This window comes from Chelonoidis abingdonii, chromosome 2 (genome assembly GCF_003597395.2).
Source record: "Chelonoidis abingdonii isolate Lonesome George chromosome 2, CheloAbing_2.0, whole genome shotgun sequence".
In the NCBI taxonomy this organism is placed as follows: Eukaryota; Metazoa; Chordata; order Testudines; family Testudinidae; genus Chelonoidis; species Chelonoidis abingdonii.
Genome location: NC_133770.1, coordinates 136,393,999 through 136,420,000, shown reverse-complemented (window position 1 = coordinate 136,420,000; position 26,002 = coordinate 136,393,999). Strand labels below are relative to the sequence as shown.

Here is a 26,002-nt window from a genome sequence, read left to right as displayed (position 1 = left end):
TCCTAATGAACTCTTTTTTATTGTTGTGTAATATTTCCATAGCAGAATGTAGTAAAGTTACATTCTTGATTTTGTAAATTTAAAGCTGCTGGACATAATGCAGTAATAAAATGATGCTGATTTAAAGAAAACATTGCAAGCCATTTTTATTTATGTACTTATATGAGGATTTAGGTGACTAATTTTTAGATATTCAGGTTTGAAAATTTGGGGTGTTGCTAATGTTTAATTTTTCAAATGTGCCATTATATTATTATTTTTCCTTATTTAAATATCACTGAACTAACATATAGTTCTGGACAAATGGTCAGTAAAATAGTGGTTGTACAGCTAATTTGCAGCCTTGCTGCAGTACCATTGTTATCTGTCATTTGTGATAGCTGTTAATGCAAAGCAATCAAAACTGAAATAGGGTAAAGTGTAAGACAACAGTTAGAAAATGATGCAGAATCTAATACAGAACTCTAATTTATTGTGTGGTACAGTGGCTTAATTCCATATGAATGGATCTTCACAGATGTAGCTGGACCTACCCCCGCCCCCTCCGCACACTGCCATTGTTTTATGTATGTGAAGATACACAAATAATTTAGTAGGTAAATGATGAACCCATTTTAAAAGTTTAGAAATTCAGTTCAGGTAGGCATTCAAAAGTTCAGATACTCATCCTCACTCTTTGAAGATCCCATCCCATGACAGATCTCTTGTTTGAACGATTTTCTGACACCGGTTCTGCTCTGACACTTATACCATTCCCCCATTTTGTGATCTTTAAGGCTCCATCCCCTTCCTCTGGCAGTGTAGCTTCAGTTTACATAAAAACTTCCAAAAGCTTTGCTACCTTATCTGAACCTCTTCCATCCATACTGGAGTAGAAGTTTCAGAAGAACAAGATTTCTTATGAGATTTCCAGCTTCATCTGGATCAGAAATGCCACAAAAACAGGGTTTTTTTCTCATATGATATTCATGCTTCTGTACATCTTGATTTTTGCCAGCAGTAGAGGGCACAAAGATGGAGTAAACAACATTTTTAAATTGAGTTTGATTCAATTTTAATTTTATTGGACAATTTAGTTTGGTTCAACCTGCCCTACTTCACAACCACAGATATCTAGGAAGGAAACAAAAGAGAAAGTCCAGGAATGGCACTGAGGCAAGTGACATACAAATATTTAATATCTACTTAAATAGCTACTATTCTAAGATCATTTGGTCTATCTGAAATACTTGCAAATAGTACAGAAAAACTCAGTCATATAAAGCATCTGCATCCTACACCTTTACTGTTCATTGAGTCCCCTAGACAACAGCTTTCCAAAGCAATTTTTTAAAAGATTAATTTCAGTTATCCATGTTGATGTGGTGATAGGATATTGTTGGATGTCATAGTTCATTTCTTCTGCAGAGTTCTGTGTTGAACTTACAAAGCCTTATAATGTCCAGAGAGAAAGCAGTAGGTGTTAGGTAGATACTGCAAAGGTATGTGATATAGGCAGACAGACATTATTTAGTTCTCTCAATAGTGTGAATAAAAAAGCCTCGCTATTCTCAAATCTGAAAAATGAAATAAAGCATGGTCAGCTAAATATTGTTACATTTTTAATATTCTATCTAGGGCTCAAATTGAATCAGTATAGCTTCAGGGAATTAAGGCTATCTTGACACATAACAGCTGTTCTGTAGTTCCCTAGGGGGCATCCCTGCCCTTCTGCTGCACTGGAGCTACAAGGTGAACAGGGATAGCCCCCAAAAGACCTGAAAGGCAATTGGATCCACATGCAGCCCAGGTGGGTACTTGCAGGAATTTAGGGGATCCTGAAGGCCATATCTACCACTTTTTAGGGTGAGTTGATTCCTAAAACGTGACTACAGAGGAGAAGACTGGTTCCTAGAACATGGCTTCAGCAATGAGCAAGGGAATGTAGACAGACTTGAGTTGTGAGAGGAGAAATAGGCTTGAATTGGACTGAATTCAATAGTGGAGGTAGAGATTAATGGGGGAGTCAAGGGATGAGGGTCACTTGGAAAGGGGATGGTCACAGGAACTTGAGAGATGATAGTTGGAGCTGCAGAGAAAAAGAAATGAGGGGAGAGATTGAGAGAAAATAAACAACTGTAAAGGGAAGAGAGAAGACAAATAGAGGCAGGAAAAAAGAATGTTAATAAGACAAAGTAATAATAATAACCACCACCACCTGATATAGTGTTTCCCCTCAGTGTATCTGAGAATGTTTTATAATCCTTATGGTATTTATCCTCATAACACCTCTGTAAGATAGTGAAGAATTATTATCTCCATTTTACAGATGGGAACTGAGGCACAGAGAATCTGTGGGACTTGCCCAAGATCAGATAAGTCATCTATGGTAGAGTGGGGAGTTGAGACCAGGTCTCCCATGTCCTAAGGTAGTGGCCTAGCCACCGGACCATCTTTTCCCTCCTAGCAAATGAGACACGAAAGGAAAAGTTGTTTTTTAAAAAAAAGAGTACTAGAGTTGTTTTTTTAAAGAAGTGAATAAAAATGGAGGATGGAGAGAGAGAGAGAAAGCAAAATAAGGAAACATACACACTCCCCTTTGAGGTTAGAAACCATAGATTGTTTTATTATATTTATAATAATATTAGGGCCCTACCAAATTCACAGTTCATTTTGATCAATTTCACAGTCATAGGATTTTAAAAATAATAAATTTCATGATTTCAGCTATATAAATCTGAAATTTCAGTGTTGTAATTGTAGGGATCTTGACCCAAAAAGGAGTTATATATGTGTGGGGGGGGGGTCACAGAGTTATTGTGTGTAGGGGGGCTTGTGGTACTGCTACCCTTACTTCCGAGCTGCTGCTGTCGGCGGTGCTGCCTTCAGAGCTGGGTAGCTGGAGAGCGGTGGCTGCTGGCTGAGAGCCCAGCTCTAAAGGCAGAGCCCCGCCAGCAGCAGTAACACAGAAGTAAGGATGGCACAGTATTGCCACCCTTACTTCTGCGCTGCTGCCTGTAGGGCTGGGCCCTCCGTAAGCAGCCATTGCTCTCCAGCCACTCAGCTCTGAAGGCAGCAGTTCAGAAGTAAGGGTGGCATAGTATGGTAATGCTAACCTTCTGCGCTGCTGCTGGCAGGATGCTGCCTTCAGAGCTTGGCACCTGGCCAACAACTGCTCTCTGGCTGCCCAGCTCTGAAGGCAGTGCAGGAATAAGGGTGGCAATACTACAATCTCCCCTAAAATAACCTTGTGACCCTCTGCAACTCCCTTTTGGGTCAGGACTTCCAATATGATAAACTCTGGTCTCCCCCCGTGAAATTGATATAGGATAGGATAAAAGCATACAAAATACCAGATTTTACGGGTGGAGGCCAGATTTCATGTTCCATGATGCATTTTGCATGGCTGTGAATTTGGTAGGGCCCTAAATATTATATTTCCTTGATAGAGGAAAAAAAGGACCAGCTTAAACCCATAGGGCAGAGGCAAAGAAATCTAGTAATATATATTTATATATTTCTTCCTTGTGTGCCAACATTGAACAGTTTTGTTCTGAAAAATTACATGTGAATCGTTCAACATAACACAGTTATGCACAACTAGTCAGCCTGGGCCAGTTAGATAGAGTAGATAGATAGGTTGTACTTATTACCAGTCTATTGTATTGCTGAATAAGCAAAAGAAACCTGGAAAATACAACATATTTTCTTTCCATTCCTCCAGGTTGCATGGTGGTGTGTGTGTGAATTTATATATGTAGAAGGATATTGTATGTAATCAATACATTGAATTTTTCTGGGGAAAAACCTTTGAAAATAATTGTTTAAATATTGAAAAACATTAGTAATAAATAAATTTACTTATATATTGTTATCTTACTACAGGTATCAAAAGCATACAAGTATAAGAACTGCTTATTTAGCCCAGTATTCTGTCTTCCAACAGTGGCAAGTACCAGAACTTCAGGGGTGTGTGTACAGAACAGAGCAATTTTTGAGAAATCCACCACTATCTTCTCCTCCCAGCTTCCCAGTCAGTGGTCTAGGGTCACCCTGAGGATGGGGTTACATCCCTCATTATCTTGTTTAATAGCCATTGATGGACCTATCCTCCATGAACTTATCTAGTGGTTTTTTTAACCCATTTATACCTTTCGCCAACCCAGCATCTCATGGCAGTGAGTTCCGCAGGTTAATTTTGCATTGTGTGAAAAAGTATTTTCTCTTGTTTGTGTTAAATCTGCTGTCTATTAATTTAATTGAGTGATTCTTTTGTTTTGTTTTGTTTTGTGGGAAAGTGTCAATTGTGATTTTATAGATTTCTCTCATTTCCCCTCTTTAGTTGTCTCTTTTGTAAGCTGCACAGATCTAATCTTTTTAGTTTCTCTCTATATGGAAGTTGTTTCATACCCTTTGTCATCTTTGTTCCACTTTTCTGAACCCTTTTCAGTTCCACTATATCCTTTTTGAGAGAGTGCAACATAATATTCAAGGTGTGGGCACACCATAGATTTACATTATAATATTTTTTGTATTTATTTTCTATGCCTTTCCTAGTAGTTCTTAATATTCTGTTAGCCTTTTTGATTGCTGCTGCACATTCAGCTGAAATTTTCAGATCACACTTTGAGTGTCTATGTGTAGCTGCAGCCCTGGTCCAGCAACTCTGATCCCAGTAGCCTGTCAGCAACACAGCAGTCACACTCTGGCTTCCCCTAGTCTCGGTTACTAATTGCAAGGTGACTCTAACACGCTCCCAGTCTTGCATTTTCAGAAAAAACGCATGTTCTCTGTTGTCCATCTCTCTCCTGGATAGTTCAGATATTAAAGTTTCATTGCCCCTGTATGGAGTCAATATTAAACAGTTTGCTATTTTACCTGGAGTTACCAAGTAGTTCAGTTTAAACACAGACTGGGCTGGTTGAGATTAAAAAATAAAAACAAATAAAAACAAATAAAATAAGTTTATTAATAAAAGAAGTTAGGATAAGAAATACAGTTAAAAATGGTTACAAGCAAGTAAAAGTGAAAACACATCTAAAAAGTCTGAAACTTAATCCAGCATATTTTGTTCTGAGGCTTCATTCAAGATGGCCTTTATCACCCACCGTCCTCCAGCATGATGGTTACTGATCCTTTCCTCAGTCAGGATTTCTCCCAGAGGCCTAAAGGTGCTGGTGTCTTTGCATCCTTAGGTGAAAGAGAGAAGTTGGGGTTTTCTGCCCCTCTCTTTTACAGTCCAATGAATTCTTCAAGTGGATTCTTCTGAAGATTACACCTCAAAGGAAAGTTTATTCAAACAATGAAGGAGGCAATATCAGCTCTGGTGGTAAAGGAGGCCCCATGCTCTTTCTTCTACCTGTGTTTGTTGAAATACAAATTTGTTCTGTCTCCTGCCATTTTCTCCCCCTGCTGTCTCAAGGACTTTGTTTACTACTTATATGTCAATTGAGGCAAAAACATATTCCTCTGTTTAAAACAGATCTGTTTAACAACTTTTACCTAGGCAGGGTTGCGTAGTTTTGAACATGTGCCAATAACATAACACAGAGGGATTACATGACTTTATAAATAATGTTGTCACATACGTTTCACCAGGATATTATTGACCAGCAAGTTATCAGTTTTCAAATGATATCTCATAAGGAATATTTTGTACAAAGATCATTAAAATAGCATGTAGGGTATAAATGCTGGGGTCCTTTCGGTCACAACCATATCACTGCAACATCCTTATACACATTCTGGTTAACACTCTCCAAAAATTCTAATAGATTGGTGAGCCATGACTTCCCTTTCCCTATATGTGTCTGAGCATTCTGCTCTCTACTGTAGTTTAAAACAATTTGCTTGATACTAAAATTAGGCTTACTGGCCTGTAATAGCCAGGATCCCCTCCAAAGCCCTTTTTAAAAATTGGCATTATGTTAGCTACCCTCCAATAATCTGGTACAGAGGTTTGTTTCAGCAATAAGTTACATACCACAGTTAGCAGTTCTACAATTTCCTATTTGAATTCCTTCAGAACTTTGGGTGAACACCATCTTGTCCTGGTGACTTATTACTGTTTAATTTATCAATTTATTCATAAAAACCTCTTCTATTGACACATCAACGTGGGATAGTAGTTCAGATGCATCAACTACAAGAATAGCTCTGATGTGGGTACCTCTTATCATAAGCCTTTCTCCCAAATCTGGACCTTAGCGTCCAAAATCTGGGTGCTTAGCATGAACCTCCAAGCTTAATTACCAGCTTGGATCTTATCTCGCTGCCACCAGACGAGGAATGACAGCCGCCGCCTCTCTGGTCCCCCCAAACTTTCCCTGGAGGAACCCCAGACCAGAAGCTCTGAGGTCTTACGGCAAGGGAAATACTCCACTTCCTTCCCCTCCCTCTCTCACCAAGACTTTCCTCTCTGGGCTAACCTGAGAGTATTGATGCAATCTCTTTACATCACAATACAAGAAGCATATCTCCTCTATTCCACAAAGAGACAAACCCCAAATACAAGGAAACAGAAATGATTCTATCGCTCTTTCCCCCTCCCACCAATTCCCTGGTGCTGCAGAGCTTATCCTCCGTAGATCTACACAAAGAGATTCCCTCCCCTTGTTCCTTAGCCTACCCAGAGAGAAAAACTCAAACAAGTTTAAAAAGAAAAATTATATAAAAAAAAGAAAGAAAAAAGACATTGAAATTTCTGTATCAAGATGACAATAATACAGGACATCAATTGCTTAAAAGAAAAAATGAATAAACAGTCTGATTCAAAAGATATCCAATTTGAAACATTCCAGCAAGCTACACACATTAAATACACCCAAAACAACATAAAAGCCTATATTATTTTTCTACCTGTCTTACAAGTTGGAAACAGAAGATTAGAAGATAGAAAGAAGCTTCTCATAGCTGAGAGAGACAAAAACACAGACCCAGACAAAGAAGACCCACAAATTCCCTCCCTTAAGCTTTTAAAAATCCCGATTTCCTGATTGGTCCTCTTGTCAGGTGTTTGGTCCCCTTTGTTAACCCTTTACAGGTAAAAGAAACATTAACCCTTAGCTATCTATTTATGACACCTCTCCCACATCCACTGCAATGAAAATTGATGCAAAGAATTCATTTAACTTCTCTGCAGTGGGCTTATCTTCCTTGAGTGCCCATTTAATAATTTTGTCATCCAGTGGCCCCACTGCCTGTTTGGCAGGCTTCCTGCTTCTGATTTACTTTAAAAAATTCTTACCATTAGTTTTTTGTGTTTTTCACAAGCTGCTTCTCAAATTCTTTCTCAACCTTCTTTGTTATACTTTTACACTTAACGTGCCAGTGTGTGTGCTCCTTCCTGTTATCCTCACTAGGTTTTGATTTCCAAATTTTAAAGGGTGTTTTGTAGCTTCTGATCGGCTCTATTACTCTGGTCTTTAGCCATTGTGACATTCATTTAGTCCTCTTATTGTGTTTTCTGATTTGGGGTATACATTTAGTCTGAACCTCTCCTACAGTGTTTTTAAATAATCCCCATGCTGTTTGCAGGCATTTAACCCTCATGACAGTTCTTTTTAATTTTTATCTAACAAGCATCCTCATTTTTGTGTAGTTCTTCTTCTGTAAAGTTAACTATTACCATAGTGGATTTTTTTTGGTTATTATGTGTTGGAAAGTTGTAAATATGGAGCCAGCTTCAGTCATTGATTAAAGGGAGGCAGAGGAACTCCTGCTTGGACCCCATTTTGCCATCACTATTGGATTGTCTAGATCATCCACAGGAGAAGGAATTGTTCATGTGAATTGCTTCTGGTATCTCTGTGCAAGGAATATAACTGTCCCTGAACAAGTGTGATACCTAAGTGTGGGAAAGTGTTTAAATAGTCTCAAAGTCAGCTCTAGCAGTAGGAGTGGGGGAAAATTTTGAAAATGTAATTTTCAGAAAAATAAATAAATTAATTTGAAAATTTTCTATAAAAGTGCTGCAAAATGAAATCTAATTTTTTGTCAAACTGGAGTATTCAAGTATGGATTATAGAGACCACATTCCAATTGCTTGGGGTTATTCCAGTTTCCCTATAATTCCCCAAATTATATTGTGTTCAAATCCTACTGTGCCTTGTATTTTTAATTAAGGTTTCATTTTTGTCATAGAGTCCATGGTTGTAATGGGTTTTTATTACAAACAATACGAATGACTTTTGGGAACTTTTCATACAACTAGGTAAATAGTTTGGAAGACGGGATTGTGACTTATAACCTAGAGAGCTAGCAACTTAAAACCTGAAAAGCTTAGCAGGAAAAGGAGAGCTGGAGTTCTCATGGTAAGGATTAGTGGTTAGTCACAGATTCTGTGATAGCTTTGATTGTTTTAAGGAAAGACATAGTGTGTACATTGCTGGTTGAGGAGGTTTCCAGCACTTATGGATGCTGCTGCCTTTGCAGAGGCTGAGGCAGCGGCAGGGGTTCTCCCTTGCACACTTTCCTGTGCTGCTAAATGCTTTGGGAGTGAACCAGCAGGCACCGGAGTATACATTTTAAACCTTTAAATCAATTTGAATTACAAACTAAAGGACTTTTATTTAAAAATTATTGTGACCCAGTAGTATTGGCATTTTACGACTTTGTCCCTGTATCCTCCATGACAGAGCCTTGATTTTTGGTTATTCAACAAAACCAGTGACATGGCAACTAGTCTTGTTTATAGTAATAATAGGAGATATACCAATCTTCTAGAACTTGAAAGGTCATTGAGTCCAGCACCTGGCCTTCACTAGCAGGACCAAGTACTGATTTTTGCCTCAGATCCCTAAGTGGTCCCCTCAAGGATTGAACTCACAACCTTGGGTTTAGCAGGCTAATGCTCAAACCACTGAACTATCCCTTCACACTAGTGAAAGTCAACTCTAAAACCGGAATGCCTTTTGCTAGTACAGTCAAAGATCTACTCTGGCTTTTTTTAACTGCCTTACTTGGATCATGTATATGGCAGGTGCTAAGCTGCATGATATTCTACCCAAACAACATACAAAATAGTGACTTCACAATGCCTCTGGCATGATTTAGCATATAGTGTATTTGAAGTTGAATTTCAAATATGGGCATGAGAACTGTTTTCGACCATGAAAGGAAATAGATCAATTCAGAAGAATAGTTTTTATTAATGGAAAATAGAAAGTAGAACTGCCTTCTGCTAGTATTTTGGATCCCCAAGCCAGCTGCTACCGCTGTACCTTCATTTGCTTCTCTAAAGCCTGTGCTCAGAATATGAGAGAAGGATAGACTCAGGATCTTTGCATGCCAGGATAAGGATAATTGGACAGAAATTGAACTAAAAACTAAACTACTTTGGGAAGTATAAAAATGTAACATGAGTTGCTTTAGAAAACTGAACACGTGGGAGTGGACTCTCCTCTCTTCCCAGCCCCATCAACTCCAAGAAAAGACAATCATAGTACTGCCACATTTATTGCCTCATATATACACAGAATTCTAATTCTGAAGATTTACAAAGTTCTAAAATGCTTCCAGTTAATATGAAAATGTGGCCTGGGTAGAATGTATGTCCAAGCATACAGTGCTCCGTTTTGACCAAGTATCCACTCTGCAAGTCACATCTTTGTGTGGGATTTTGTAGCGTTGACACAGTTTTAGTGGAAAAACAAGCAGAAGAAGATATGCATGACTCATTTGGAACTTTAAAAAAGCTGGGGAAGATTTGTTTTGTGGAATAAATAAACCTACTGAATTATTTAAACCTGGTGTGCATTGGTTTCTTTAGTACTACTCTTAAAATAATATTACTATTCAATTTCAAAGGAGTACATTATGTTTTTGAATTCAAGTGGTTGCAATAATGTTTGTTCTTTCTTACAAAAAGACATTTTTGGGTTTCTTCCCATGCTGAGTTTACAATTAAAACTATATTTTTAAATTAGAATTTTGAATAAATATAGCACACACTGGGTGAGATAATCAAAACATGGAAGTCAAGTGCATTTGTCAAACTAGTATGAGTTTTGGATGTGTAATTTTCTGTGACCAGATAAATTGTGGTATCTTCAACGCAGCATGAAATGAGTGAGGAAAATGCCTGCTTCTGGCCTGCACAACTTTATGCAATAAGTTCTACTGGCCTCTTCTTGTTTCTTTATGTCTAGGGAATCCTCAAACATATGATTTCTGTTAGTCAATTTTACAGCCCAATTCTGCTGTGTTAAAATCAATGGCAGGTTTTACTGCTGACTGAAATAAGAGCTAGGTTTGCCCTTAGTTTTTTGCTCCTCACATGGAACTCTGGATATCTTTGTGTTTTAAAAGGTCTTTCTTTGATATTCCTTACCACAGGCACAACTGAAATATTTATTATGTTAAATAACAATATACGTAATAAGAAGCATCTGTGTGTAGTACAAACCACTGGTATTTTTAAACATATACTTTTAACGTGTCTATCTTGACATTGCTAACAGATAGTAGCCAGGCTCATATTCATACATTAGGCATAATATAGTTTATTGTGAGTGTTTGATAACAGGAATGTTAACTGTACACCTACTATATGACATTAGAAATCACACCTTCATTTCATTCCCAAGGAGCCAAATGACCAAAAGTCATTGTGAGGCTGAACTAGTTACCTAGTTACCTACAAGGGTTTTACTTTTTAGTGCCTACACTGTGTAGATTAGAATTTTATATGAAATATATATATATGTGCAGAGCTCACCATAGAAGCCATATATCAAAGACAAATCTGATAACTTTTTATCCTGGGAAAAGAATCTATTTTTCATTTATTGATTGATTAATTGATTGATTGATTGATGATCGAGATGACAATAGTTTGAAGTGGCTTTAGTTATTTCGGTGAAGTGTGGTTTCTCCGAGCTTTATTCCTCAAATCTTTTCACCGAGATCCCAAATGATCTGCTGTTTGCCTTATGAGCTAGATTTGTAACAATGCATAGATAGATAGATAGATAGATAGATAGATAGACAGATAGATGTGGACAGACAAATATATTCCTGTTGGTCAGTTTGTTCCAGTACAGTTTTGTCATCTGCTATCTTTTACGTCTTCCCTTTGCTAAATTACCACAAGTTATTTTATTAGCAAGTAGTTTTGGGTCAACCAAATGTTTCTTTGTTGTAGTTATTATTCATCTAGAGCTGTCTGACCAGAATAAGCCTTGTGCATACAAGATTTTCAACACCTCGATTTGGACACCTAATTACTGCTCCTCACTACATTTTGAACAGTACTGTACATTGTGATATTTTCATTCAATCATCTTTGACTCTGAGATACAGTCCTAAATGCCTGAAAATCAGCTTGCATGCATCAGTGCAGGTTTTCAAGCTGTGTGACAGACACGCAACACTTAGACTATTTGAACCATTGAGTCCAAATCAATACCTAGGAATTTCAGTGTGGAAACAAAGCTCTGTTGGCCAATATCAACACTTACCTTTCTCTCTTGCTTGTCTAAACATGGAACAGAAAGTTCTGTTTTTCACATCTCTATTAATGTTCTCACAGAGTCTATTACTAAGAGAGACAATTTTAAAATAAGGGTAAGAAGACATCAACAATAAACAATGAGCTATAGTTTCAAAGGGCCCTCCTTTCATGGACACACAAACAGACATTTGTTTAGAAATCTGATTCTTGGGTACTAAGTAACCTGTTTTGTACAAGCAGAATGTAGGCCCTCTGAATTATTTTTTCCCACTATGCCCATAGGCAGACAAAAGCAAGAGGATTCAACAACATCCTACCTTCCTGTCAAATTCCAGTTTGTATTCGTCTAGTTTCAACTTACAACCACTGAATCATGTTATCTTCTAGACTGAAAGCCTATTATTAAATATTTGTTCTCCATGTAGGTACTTACAGACAGTAATCAAGTCACCCCTTAACCTTCTCTTAGCTGAGCTAAATATATTGAGCGCCTTGTGTCTATCACTCTAAGGCATGATTTCTAATCCTTTAATCTTTCTCATGGCTTTTCTGTGAGCCCTCTCCAGTTTATCTACATCCTCCTTGAATTGTGGGGACCAGACCTGGACATGATATTCCAGCAGTGGTCACCAGTGCCAAATGCAGAGGTAAAATAATGTCTCTGCTCCTGCTTGAGATTCCTCTGTTTATGCACCCAAGGATCGCATTGGCCCTTTTGACCACAGCATCACACTGGCTGCTCATGTTCAGCTGATTACCTACCACAACCCTCCAGTCATTTTAAAAGCATTGCTTCTCAGGATAGAAATACACCTTCCTGTACGTATGTCCCACATTCTTTGTTCCTAAATGTACACATTTAAGTTTGGTTGTATTAAAACACATATTGTTTGCTTGCGCTAAGTTAACCAAGCAATCCAGATTGTTCTGTGTCAGTGACTTGTCCCTTCTCATTATTTACCACTCCTCCAGTTTTTCTGTCATCTGCAAACTTTATTAGAGATGATTTTATGTTTTCTTCCAGATCTTTGATAAAAATGTTTACTAGCCTAGGTCCAAGAACAGATCCCTGCAAGACCTCACTAGAAACACACTTGCACGATGATGATTGTGAGTTTACAATTACATTTTGAGACCCATCAGAAATCAGCTTTTAATCTATTTAATGTGTATCTAGTTAATTTTATATCATTCTAGTTTTTTGATCAAAATGTCAAGTGATACCTAGTCAACCACCTTACAGAAGTCTAAGTATATTACATCAGTACTCAAGTATCAGAGGGGTAGCTGTGTTAGTCTGGATCTGTAAAAGCAGCAAAGGGTCCTGTTGCACCTTATAGACTAACAGATGTATTGGAGCATGAGCTTTCGTGAGCAAATACCCACTTTGTCAGATGCATCTATAAGTCTATAAGGTGCCACAGGACTCTTTGCTGCTTTTACATCAGTACTATTACCTTTATCAACTAAACTTGTAACCTCATCAAAAAAGATGTCAAGTTAGTTTGACAGGATCTATTTTCCATAAACCCATGGTGATTGGCATTAATTATATTATCCTCATTTAATTCTTTATTAATTGAGTCCAATATTAGCTGGTGCTTTATCATGCCTGGGATTAATGACAGACCTTTAAGTATCCAGGTTTACCCTTTTTACCCTTTTTAAATATTGGCACAACATGAGCTTTCTTTCCAGTCTTCTGGAAGTTCCACAATGTTCCAGTACTTATTGAAAATCAACATTAATTCTCTAGCCAGCGCCTCAGTTCTTTTAAAAGTCTTGGTTGCAAGTTAGCTGGATTTACTGATTAAGATATGTCTCACTTTAGTAGTTTTTGTTTAACATCCTCCTGAGATACTAATCAAATGGAGTCATCAATATCATATAATTAGACTTTGCCTTTTTTTTCCAAATACAAAACAGAATTTTTTGAACACTTCTTCCTTTTCAGCATTGTTATTAATAATTCTATCATAATGCTAATTCCACCATTATACCATTGTCAGGATTCCTTTTATTCCTAACATACAAAAATATTCCCTCTTATTCTGGTGTCCCCGAGGAGTCTCTGTTGAGACCAATACTATGCAACATATTCATAAGTGATCTGGAAAAAGAGATAAACAGTGAGGTGGCAAAATTTGCAGATGATACAAAACTCCTCAAAAGAGTTAAGTCCGAAGCAGACTGCAAAGAGTTACAAAGAGATCTCACAAAACTGAGTGATTGGTCAACAAAATGGTAGATGAAATACAGTGTTGATAAATGCAAAGCAATGCATATTGGAAAACATAATTTCAACTATACATATAAAATATGGGGACTAAATTATCTGTCGCCGCTCAAGAAAAAACAAACAAACGAGGAGTCCTTGTGGCACCTTAGAGACTAACACATTTATTTGGGCATAAACTTTTGTGGGCTAGAACCCACTGCATCAGATCTGTGAAATAAAAAGTACAGGAGCAGGTATAAATACATGAAAGGATGGGGGTTGATTTCAGTTAACAGCCGGATACCAAGGGAGGAAAAATAAGTTTTGAAGTGATAAGAGAGTGTTCCATTACAGACAATTGACAAGAAGATGAGAGTAACAGTAGGGAGAAATTAGTATTGGGGAAATTAAGTCTAGGTTTTGTAATGACCCAACCACTCCCAGTCTTTATTCAGGCCTAACCTGATGGTATCTAGTTTGCAAATTAATTCCAGTTCTGCAGCTTCACGTTGGAGTCTGTTTTTGAAGTTTTTCTGTTGAAGAATTCCCACTTTGAGACCTGTTATTGAGTGACCCGAGAGATTGAAGTGTTCTCCTACTGTTTTTTGAAATTTATGATTCCTGATGTCAGATTTGTGTCCATTTATTCTTTTGCATAGAGACTGTCCAGTTTGGCCAGTGTCCATGTCAGAGGGGCATTGCTGGCACATGATGGCATATATCACATTGGTAGATGTGCAAGTGAACAAGCCCCGGATGGTGTGGCTGATGAAGTTAGGTCCTATGATGGTGTCTCTTGAATAGATATGTGGACATCTGTCACCGACAGCCCTCAACTAAAACCTCTCCAGCGCATCATCAAGGATCTACAGCCTATCCTGAAGGACAGTCTCTCACTCTCACAGACTTTGGGAGACAGGGCAGTCCTCACTTACAGACAGCTCCCCAACCTGATGCAAATACTCACCAGCCACTACACACCGTACAACAAAAACACCAAACCAGGAACTAAAGCCTACTACAAACCCTGGAGCCAACTCTGTCCACATATGCGGCAGCGCTTTAAAGTCAGCGGCACAGGCTGGTGCAGGTGGCCACTTTTTACTGGTACACTGTACTGGCCCATACTGCCTTACTTTCACCCCTGAGTAGACACAAACTAATATCCTGTCATGTGCTTATGCAATGTTAGGATATTGATTTATAAACATTTAAGATCATTTTCTTCTGAATTTTCTGTGTTTCAGAAACAGGTAATATAATTTTTGACAGAGTGCCATTCCCTCTCTTCTTTTTCCCACTTGATCCTTCCTCAGTAGATTATAACCATTGAGTTTAACATTTCAGTCATGGGAATCATCCCACCAGGTTTCAATAATACCAACTAGATGGAATTCAAATTCATAAATGAGCAATTCCAATTCCTCTTGTTTATTATCTAGGCTGTATAGGTAATTAAAGAATTAAAGAATTTCTTCTCTTCATGTTCTTTGTTTCTTTGATTAATTTTGTTCTCACCATCTTGATTCTGTGCCAAATGAGTGCTCATATCATCCCTCTTTTTATCCTCCACTTTTGCTATCAGTTTAATCCCCTCCTGGCCTTTCAAACTATACAGCTCCCCTCTCCCCACAAAAGGTGCAACAATGTTTCACAAAACCAAAACCCTCTCCCCTACACCACTTATGTAGCCAGTGAATCATTTCCAGAATCTTCTGCCTTTTGTCTTTCTTTGCTTGTGGCACAGGAAGGATCTCAGAGAATATTGTTTAGATATTCTACTTCTTCAGAGGTTCCTGACATCATATGTTGTCTGTGAGATATCCCGTGATGCGTTCTTATTAGTGCCTATGTAGACTCATAGACTTTAAGGCCAGAAGGGACCATCATGATCATCTACTCTGACCACCTGCACATTGCAGGCTATACAACCTCATCCACCTACTCCTGTTGTAGGGCCTTAACCTCTCACTGAGTTACTAAAGTCTTCAAATCTTTAAAGAGTTAAAGATTTAAAGACTCCACCATTTATTGTTGTTCCACCATTTACTGTAGTTCAAAGCAGCAAGTGACCTATGCTACATGTTTTTCAAGAAAGATAAACACACCCAGGGTCTCTGCCAATTTGACCAAGGGAAAATTCCTTTCTGACGCCAAATATGGTGATCAGCTAGACCTTGAGCGCATGGGAAAGACCCACCAGCCAGACACCTGGGAAATAATTCTCTGTACTAACTCAAAGCCCTCCCCATCTAATGTCCCATCTGCAGCCATTGGAGATATTTTCTAATAGCAGGTGAAGATGGGCCATAATGCATTTGGGCAATGTCATCACACCATCCTCTCCATTAACTTATCAAACTCAGTCTTAAAACAAATTAGATTTTTGCCCCCATTACTCCTATTGGAAGACTGTTCCAGAACTTCAGTCCTCTGATGGATAGAAACTTTTGTCTAATTTCAAGCCTAAATTTTTGATTGCCAGTTTATATCCATTTGTTCTTATGTCAACATTGGCCCTTAACTTAAATAAGTCCCCTCTTTCTCTGGTTATCCCTGTGATGTATTTGTAGAAAGTCATCATATCTTTAGGCTGAACTAGCCAAACCCCTTACATGTCCTCTCGTGAGGCAGGTTCTCCAGTCCTCTGATCATCCTAGTAGCCCTTTTCTACACATATTCCAGATTGAATTCATCTTTCTTAAAAACGGGAAACCTGAACTGCACACAATAGTCCAGCTGAGATCTTACCAGTGCCTTGTATAAGGGTCATAATAACACTTCCTTGTCTCTACTGTAAATAACTCACCTAATAAATTCTAAGGTGGCATTAGCCTTTTTCACAGGTGCACCACATTGGTGGCTCATATTCTTCCTGTGATCAACCAATACACCCAGGTCTTTCTCATCCTCTGTCTCTTCCAACTGATGTGTCTCCAGCTTATAGCAAAAATTCTTCTTGTTGGTTTGTATGTGCAAGACCTTGCACTAGTAGATTTCATCCCATTTCTATTACTTCAGTCTTTAAGATTGTTCAAATCTTGTGGGATATCCCCATCCTCCTTCATGCTGGCAATACCTCCCAACTTTGAGTCATCCACAAATTTTATTAGCACACTACCACTTTACATGTCAAAATCATTAATGAAAATATTAAAGATTGGTCTGAAGACTGATCCTAGAGGAACTCCATCAGTAACCTCTTTCTAGTCTGATAATTCACCATGAGCCACTATACTCTCCCCTTTAATCAGTCCCTTACCCACATTTTGATTCTTGTATAAATCTTCCTCCTCTCCAATTTAACTATAATTTCCAATGTGGAACTGTATCAAATGTGTTACTGAAATCCAGGTAGATTAGAGGTACTGCACTGTCTTTGTCTAGAAAATCAATTATCTTCTCAAAGAAAGAGATCAGGTTGGTTTCACATGATCTATCCTTTGTAAAGCCATATGGTATTTTATGCCAATTTATCTCAATGTCCTTAACTACTCTCTCTTTCAAAATGTGTTCGAAGACCTTGCATACAACTTAGGTCGAATGAATGGGTCTGTAATTTCCCAGGTCACTTTTTTGTTCCTTTCTTAAATATAGTTCTCAGGATTCCTTCTCCACTCTGAACTCTGGGGCACAGATGTGGGAACCGGCATGAAAGGCCCCCTAAGCTTATTTTTACCAGCTTAGGTTAAAAACTTTCCCAAGGCAAAAATTCCACCTTGAACAGTATGCTGCCACCACCAAGTGATTTAAACAAACATTTAGGGAGGGCCACTTGGAGCCCTATCTTCCCCAAATATCCCCAAGGCCCTACCCCCCTTTCCTGGGGAGGCTTGAGAATAATATCCTCGCCAATTAGTATAGGTGAACACAGACCCAAACCGTTGGATCTTAAGAACAATGAAAAATCAATCAGGTTCTTAAAAGAAGAATTTTAATTAAAGAAAAAGTAAAAGAATCACCTCTGTAAAATTGGGAAGGTAAGTACTTCACAGAATAACAAAAGACTCAACAACATAGAGGATCTCCCCTGTAGGCAAAACCTTAAAGTTAGAAAATCAGGGATAAACCTCCCTCTTCCTACAAAGGAAATCACAAGCCGAAATAAAAGTAAGCTAACGCATTCTTTCACTAATACTTACTAATAATAGTGGAGCTGGATTGCTTGCTTTCTTGATCTGTCTCCAGCAAAAGCCACAAGGAACAGAGAGACAAAGCCTCCCCCCCCGCCCCGATTTTTTGCTCAGGTGTCAGCTAGGTTACCTGAGCTTCTTCACCCTTCATAGGTAAAAGAGAAATTAACCCTTTACAGGGTAAAGAGGGATTTTATGCTACCCTTAGCTGTATGTTTAAGACAATAGTTTCTCTCTTTCTAATTCTCCAATCATAGGGTAAAACCCACAAAATTGTGGATTCATGCTATGGGGCTTGCAATTTCATGTGACAGTTCCTTTAATATTCTTGGATGGAGATTATCCAGGCTCCCCGATTTGGTCGCATTAAACCATTTGAATTTTGTTCCCGCCTTGGATGTGGTCATTTTTACTTACTTATTGTCGTTTAGCCTCTATTAGCTGCCCTCCCACTGTCCTTGAGCTCCTCATTGCCCTTATTAAAACCTGAGGCAAAGTATTCATTTAGGTGTTGGGCCGTACCTAGTTTATCTTTAATCTCCACTCCAGCCTCAGTGCGTTGTGGTTCCACTTCTTCTTTCCTACTGTGCAACCTGGACTGTTGAACTGCTGAGTTCCCTAACTCCCTAGCCTGGGCTGCCTTTTACACTGCTTTCCTGTCATAACAGCCATTCATAGCCTGCCCATGCACAGCCACTGGCAAGTAAAATCACTCCCAGATTTTTACATGAATGGTCTCCCAACCATCCATGAAGAGATGCAGAGTGACACCTATATATCTCCAGCCCCAGCCATGCACCCCAGAAATGTGTGTATTGCACTGTCTAGCACACTGCTGAACAGTGCAAGCTCATAGATAGTCTGTCATTCCAACACTAGGAATGATTGTATGGACCAGCTTTGCTGTCTCAAGAAAAGTTCTCCTTGCACTTCAATCCATATACACACCGAATCCAGATAAAACAATAAAACAAGTTTATTAACTAGAGAAAGATGGATTTAAAGTGATTTACAAGTGATAAAGCATAAAAGTCAGAGTTGGTTACAAAAGAAATAAACAGATAAACAGACAAGCTAATTTCTAGACTTTACCAAGGCTAATAGGTTTAAAAACAAAAAGCTTTCTCTGATCCAAAAGCTTTCAGCAGTCTGTACTGGCTGGAAGACCTACGGGTCAGGATCATTCCCCCCATTTCAATTATGCTTCCTTTAGTTTTTCAATTGATCTTGCTGCCATGAGTAGAGATGGGTGGAGGAGAGGTAATCCATGTGTAATGAATTCTCCATTCTCATATCTTTTTACCATCTTTGAGGATTATCCCCCACTGGAGTGTAGACAAAACAGTTCTCTGTGTATGTGAAATTCTAAACGTCTTTCAGGTGAACTGTAAATATCTTTGTTTACAGTCTCCCTTGCTGATGAATGGTTGCTTCAGCAGTTAATATTTTTTAACACCTGTGGTCAGTCCTTTGTTGTCCCGGAGGAGTTAATCTATGGGTGTGTGACATTATTGATATAAACTGGAACCATATAGAACATGGTTTGCAACCAACATCCTCTAGGAGCACCAAATCTTATGTAAAGGGGGTAATATAAGGTGTCTAAGACTAGGTTATGAGTTGCTGGTTATGATTATGCTCTCTGTATGTCTGTATCATTTTGTAGTTGAAGTTATAAGTATTGGCTGTATACTGTCTATATTTCAAATTGGTGCTGTATTTCTGGGAAAGATCCCAGACAAGTGGGTGTTAGCTCTGCCTAGCCTGCTTGATAGCCCATTAAGGACCATCAGATACACCATTGACCCATTGAGAGGAGGCAGATATGCCTTGTAACTCAGCAGGGTGTGCAGGAACTTGCCCATGGGACTGCAGACTCCATTTTGCTGTAATTTTCCACAGTAAGAACAAAGAAGTGTTCTTACACCTGGCAGAGCCTATATAAGGCTGATGCCTCATCTCCATCTTGTCTTCAATCCTGCTTCTTACCTCTGGAGGGACTTTGCTACAAACTGAAGCTCTACACAAGGGACTGATGACCTATCCCAGCTGGGGATGTTCCAGAGACTTGACTTGAACCTGCAGTTTACTCCATCACTGCTACAAGCCTGAACTAAGAACTTTGCCATTACTGCGTGTAATTGATTCCATTTAACCAATTCTAGCTCTCATCTCTACCTCTTTCCCTTTATGAATAAACCTTTAGATTTTAGATTCTAAAGGATTGGCAATAGCGTGATTTGTGGGTAAGAGCTGATGTATATATTGACCTGGGTCTGGGGCTTGGTCCTTTGGGATCGAGAGAACCTTTTTCTTTTATTGGGGTGTTGGTTTTCATAACCATTCATCCCCAGGACGAGTGGCACTTGTGGTGATACTGGGAGACTGGAGTGTAAAAGGAAATTGCTTGTGTGTCTTGTGGTTGGCCAGTGGGGTGAAATTGAAGTCATTTTTGTCTGGCTGGTTTGGTTTGCCTTAGAGGTGGAAATCCCCAGCCTAGGGCTGTAATTGCCCTGTTTGAGCAATTAATCCTGAATTGGCACTCTCAGTTGGGTCCCGCCAGAACCGCATCGTCACAGGGTATTCCCCAGAATTACAACATATTTCAGTAACAAAGATATAGTAAAATCTCATAGCTCCAGATACAGTGTTTATGCACGCATTTTATCAGGACAATGATGTTCAGTACATTATGAGTTTTCAAATGATACCTCACAAGGTATACTTGCACAAAATATATCATAGCCATATAAAGTTGTGAACCTGGGTCCATGGTGTCACATGGTATACAGCATGTCACACCTACCACTGGATCCTTGCTAGTAGACTTCAGAGACCTAACCAATCTTAGAGTAAAGTCTTGAATTTGTCTTCCTTGGACTGCTGGAGAACTCTTTGTGGGCAAGCTAAATTTTCATACAGGTTGGGCCAAGCTGCCATTCACAGTTGTGTCCCATACATTTCTCAGTTCCCTTGGACCTGCTGGATTTTTAAAGGTATCTTCCACAGTTTACCCATTGAGGACCTGGTATGAATTGGAAACTTATAGTGGTGTAGAAAGATGAAAACTATACTTTTGCCAAATACGACATTGCAAATTCAGCTGCAGTTTTGACTTTCTTCTCTGTTTAAGCAGACATGGAGTATAGTGCAGGATAAAACCAGCTTTTGAAAATCTTTGATATAATAAATAAGGCCATCTATTTCTGATTTTTCTTAGTAGTTTTATAATGGATAGGCTGTTTAACCAGAATAGTAAACATATTTGTGGATTTGTGTTTAATGTTTTAGTCTTCTAACTGATGTCAGTCAGTTGGATTTTATAATTTCAAGATAATTGAAAATCAAAGGACCCGTAGTAATTATCCCTGCTGTCCATTGACTTCATTGTGCTTTGTATGGTGAATTGACTGCAACATTTTTCCTGTGGTTTCAGTAGTTTTTACAAGTCCAGATCTTGCATTTTTAGTAAGTGAAGCAATTTTCTGTTGATCTGAAATCCATGAGACTTTGATATTGTCAATTCTCTTGTGAAAGGCCTCCGTGTTCTGGGTTCTGGGCACCTTAGCAACTCTACTATTAACTACTATGCCTACTACCTTTCTGAAGTACAAAGCTGAAAAGTCCTATGAAAAACACGATTTGTGTGATAATATTGCTTATACCCTCTTATTATCAATACCCAGATAAAAATATATTAGAATATTCTTCCCAACACTAAATAAGGCATGCATAATCAGGGGAGGAGCCCCAGCTATACAAGACAAGTAAAAATAACTGTAAGATTTTGCTGGAGGGGAGCTCACAGACAATGCAAGCATACAGCAACTTGTACTGATCATCTTTCATTTCTTTCCTCATACAATGGGCCACATTCATCCAGGAGGTAACTCAGTGAAATTAATTGAGTGCAAATAAATAGAGTTGTATACCAGGGATAAATTGGCTCCTTTTTTGTTTCACTTGCTTGCGTACAAGACATTATTTAAAAAACAAACAAACAAACAACACTCCCCCCCCCCAGTGTACTAATAAAAGTCTTACACGTACAAAGCAATACAATTTTTTGAATTTCATCACTAGAGAATTTAGGATTGTTTCACATATTAAAATAAAAGTATTTGCAGTATTTAAAAAAAAGCTGTCTCTTTTCTAAATATATTTTTGACTGAATTAAAAAAAATCCAAAAAGCATTGATTGGAATGTTTCAAATTGCACTATCAACTTCCAGGATTTGGAGCACTGTTTAAGGTTTCAAATAATCCTCTGCATGATGGGGAGGGCAGGAACAGAGGAGAGAATGTACTTGAAACAAGAGAGCATCTTGCAACAGAATGCTCAGCTATCTCTCACTCCGGGGTGCTGTTATTAGAGGATTTTAATGTTACCAGATTAACAACCACAGATGATCTCTTGAGCCTAAGATCCCTGATAAAAATTGGAATGCTGTCTACGTATGGAGATAAGAGTGTACATTCTATTGTTTACTGTTCCAGAAGGGGCTCAGGCACATAATTGAAATTTTTAACAGGTAGCATCTGCTGAGTATTCTCTTTCTCTGTCTAAATTACAAGATTTAAGGAAAACTTTGTGCTGCACTACATGCTGCTAGGAAGATCTAAAACCTATGCAGAAGTGGCTGACAATTACTGTTTTCATTCTAATGCAAATTTCTTTCTGGATGGGATTCAGGGAAAGTACTCACCCCCTCTACAGCTCCACCCCTGCCCTCCTTTTCTTTTGTGCCTTGTAAATAAATAAGAAGCAACTGCCTTTCTCTCTGAAGACACAGCTGCAGGGGGCTCTTAAAAGGAGGGAGCCAGAGAAAGAAAAGACACACACACACACACACACACACAGGCACTGAGAGAGCGAAGAGAAGGAGAGAGATGTGATGCTGGGTTTTCACATGCTAGGAAGGGTGACATTTTTGTTCTTCTTTTTTCATATCTTCAGTTTCAGTTGCAGCATTTCTCTGTACTGGAAAGCATAATTCCTTTTGAACTGCAAGAGTCTGATTTGAAAGTCTACATCTCTTTTGAAAATGTGTTTATTTATTTCAAATGGCAGAACTCTGTGTGGTGGAAGCAGCAGCAGCAGCAAATTCTGAGGAGTGTATTATGCTGGCTAGTCTCCTCTTACAACAAGGATGTTAACTGCTTTTCTGTGAAGAAAGTTTGTCAACTAAAATGGTTCTTGAAAACCTGTGCTTTTTTTAGTGAGCTAATATGGGGAGTGAAAACAAAATAAGAGTTTGAAATGGTGCTATTTAAAAAAAATCTCCAGACTAAATGTTTTGGGGGATAAACTGTACATGTATCATTGTGTTTCACGACAAGAAACTGTTTAATAATAATATTCAACAATTGTATAAAAATAAAATATGCATTAAACCAGATATCAATTTGAATGGTAAAGGGGACTTTTTTACTGTTTTGGACTTGAATTGTGAAATATTTTCTCTTAAAGGACAAAAATGTTTTAGCAGATTAGTCTCTTAATCCTAAAGGCATTTGTTTCAAACCTTATTAAGGTCATAAAAGGGTTGTTGTTTTTTTTCTCCTGTAGCACTGGATTCTCTAGAGCAGAGCGTTAAAAATATATTGAACTCCTTTTCTGTTCTGTCACTTTCTGATGGTTCTGTTTTCTTTCCTTGGTACAGGGCACAGCTAGTCGAGCAGCCCATTTAGCTGGCTCCGAACCTTCTCAGTCAAGAGAGTCCTTTGTGCCAAGCCATGGGAGCGCGTTTCATTTGCCTGATTCCCAGCATTCTTCAACACTTTATTACTCCAGCTCCACTCTGCCAGCCCAGAGAGTGAGCTCCCCGCTGTCCATGCAGCAGGTGGGCTCTCCAACCAAGCTCCAGCGGGGGGGTTCAGCATCGGAGAGCGCTGGATACAGCACCACGCAGCGGGTCTCTTCTCCCAAGCAGTCTCCAAGCCGGCTAGCCAAGTCTTACAGCACCAGCTCACCAATCAATATTGTTGTGTCTTCAGCAGGACTTTCTCCTTCCTCAGTTCGTGTGACGTCTCCACCCACTATCCAGTCTAATATTTCCTCCTCTCCTATACATCAGCTAAGCTCCACCATTGGCACTTATGCTACTCTGTCTCCTACCAAACGGCTGGTCCACACATCAGATCAGTACAGCAAGCATTCCCAGGAACTATATGCCACTGCTACCCTGCAGAGACCTGGCACCCTAGCAGGTAAATTAAGCCAATCTCTCATTTTTAACTCTTTAAGTGCTTTGTTCATTGTCTGCATGGGCAGTCTGATTTAGTGTTAAAATGTTTTTCTATTTTGCTTACATTTACACAAATAAGGGAGGAAAAAGATTAATTCAGGACTCTGACCTCTAAATATATCTTGTTTGAAAAATTATGTTCTAAATGTGCCTGTTACCAACAATGTAACATATAGCAGCAGCTGCATATAAGACAATTATATAATAAATACAAGACATTAAGGGGTTAGGAAGATTAAAGAATTTGGAGGGTCTTTTTGAAAACTACTTTATGAGTGAGAATTGTGGTTTCAGTTCAGTCACTAGTAAGCTGTAAACCTTATTAAAAAAACACTCCTCTTTACTCATATTGATTCATCTGATCTTTTAAATTTTAGCTAAATCTTTTGTTGAGAAGGTTAAGGGACTTGCTGCATTAAACATGGAAATCCTGTTCTTTAACCACAATCAAAGTACAAACATTCCACCACAATAAGTTATTTCTCCCCCCACCCCCTTTTTAACAAAATTCTCACATAGGGGAATGCCCTTTCCTTGAACTGATGTGATTAGGTGTAATTGATAATTTCTACACTATTACTTAGCAGAAATTTCAAATATCCTAGATTATATTGAATTATATGTGATGGCTGTGTACTATTTACTATGCATTATGGAACAAGCAGGAATCACCAGTTTCATTTTTCAAGGAAGCACAAACTTTAAGCCAGATACTGTAACTGTGAGGCTGTTTTGTCTTCTAAATCACCTAACTACAGATCTGAATCGCTTTCAGTGGTGAATTTTTGTTCTCTCTTAAAATCATTTGAGTTTCATTGCTATAGTAACAGCCACTGTGCTCATATGTTCTCTTGTCTGACATAAATAGATAACTTTGAAGATAAATATGATACAAGGATTTGCAGTATATATCAGGCAGGTTACCCAAGTGCCCCTTACCCTCCTCCACCACCAAAAGCTGTCAGCATCATAATATGCAACTCTAGTGTTATGCTGTCCAAAAAATTAGGGTAAATTAAGTGACAGTTAAGGAGATGGTCCTAGCTTCTTGTTCTGTTTTCCTAAAAGTTATTTGGAAAATCTCCTGTAAAAGCATTGACTTGAAGGAGTCCAGCTAGCAGAAGAACCAGAGTTTATAGCAGGGGTCAGAAACCTTTCACAAGTGCTGTGCCGAGTCTTCATTTATTCACTCTAATTTAAGATTTCGTGTGCCGGTAATACATCTTACTGTTTTTAGAAGCTCTCTCTTTATAAGTCTATAAAGTATTGTTGTATGTAAACAAGTTTTTTAAAATGTTTAAGAAGCCTCATTTAAAATTAAATTAAAATGCAGATCTTATCAGTTTAGTGCAGTGGTTCTTAACCTGGGATGCACACCCCCCCGGGGCAGGGCTGGTGGAAGGATATTTTGCGCCATAAGCAAAACTTCTACCTTGCACCCCACCCCCCTTGCCAGTTCATTGAGGGGCAAATCCCAACGAGCCTTTATAGACTCCAGGGGCCAGCCATGCCCAGGGGCTGCTCCCCAGATGAGGTTCCCCCCTCCCCGCCCCCTGAACTCACTTGGAGGGTGCACAGCTCCCCCGCAAGCCCTTCCCACCCCACCCAGGTGGCCCCCACCCCGAGTCCACTCACTGGCTTTGCCGGGCTTGGGCCGCTGCAGCAGCTTGGTAGGGAGGAGCCGCCTTCCGGAAGCACCGGAGAGCCAGAGCGTCCCGCTTGCGGCAGCAGCAAGCCCCAGCCATGGAGGAACCAGCGTGGTGCAGGGGGGCAACAGCCCTGCAAAGGTGGCGGTGCCACTAGCGGGGAGCAGCTGCGCCCCCCACCCCTCCTGCCCAGGCTGCGGCCTGGCACCCCCGCCCTGGGGGCTCCTGCAGGCTGCAGCAGATGCATGTGCCCCCCAGCTCCTGTGCGCCTCCGGCTGCCCCCTCACCACGCTCAGCCTCTACGGCTCCTGGGCATGTGAGCTGCT

General features: G+C 39.2%; 1 protein-coding gene across 5 annotated transcripts in view; it reads left to right on the top strand.

Annotated features, from left to right (window-relative positions):
* The window catches only part of CTNND2 (catenin delta 2), a 1,230,307-nt gene that overhangs the window by 702,250 nt on the left and 502,055 nt on the right, over positions 1–26,002 (top strand). For all 5 annotated transcript variants that reach the window (XM_075062683.1, XM_075062682.1, XM_075062681.1 and 2 more), the window contains one exon: positions 23,446–23,992. In XM_075062683.1, the coding sequence (XP_074918784.1) occupies positions 23,446–23,992 (547 nt within the window). The remainder of the gene's footprint in view (positions 1–23,445; positions 23,993–26,002) is intronic.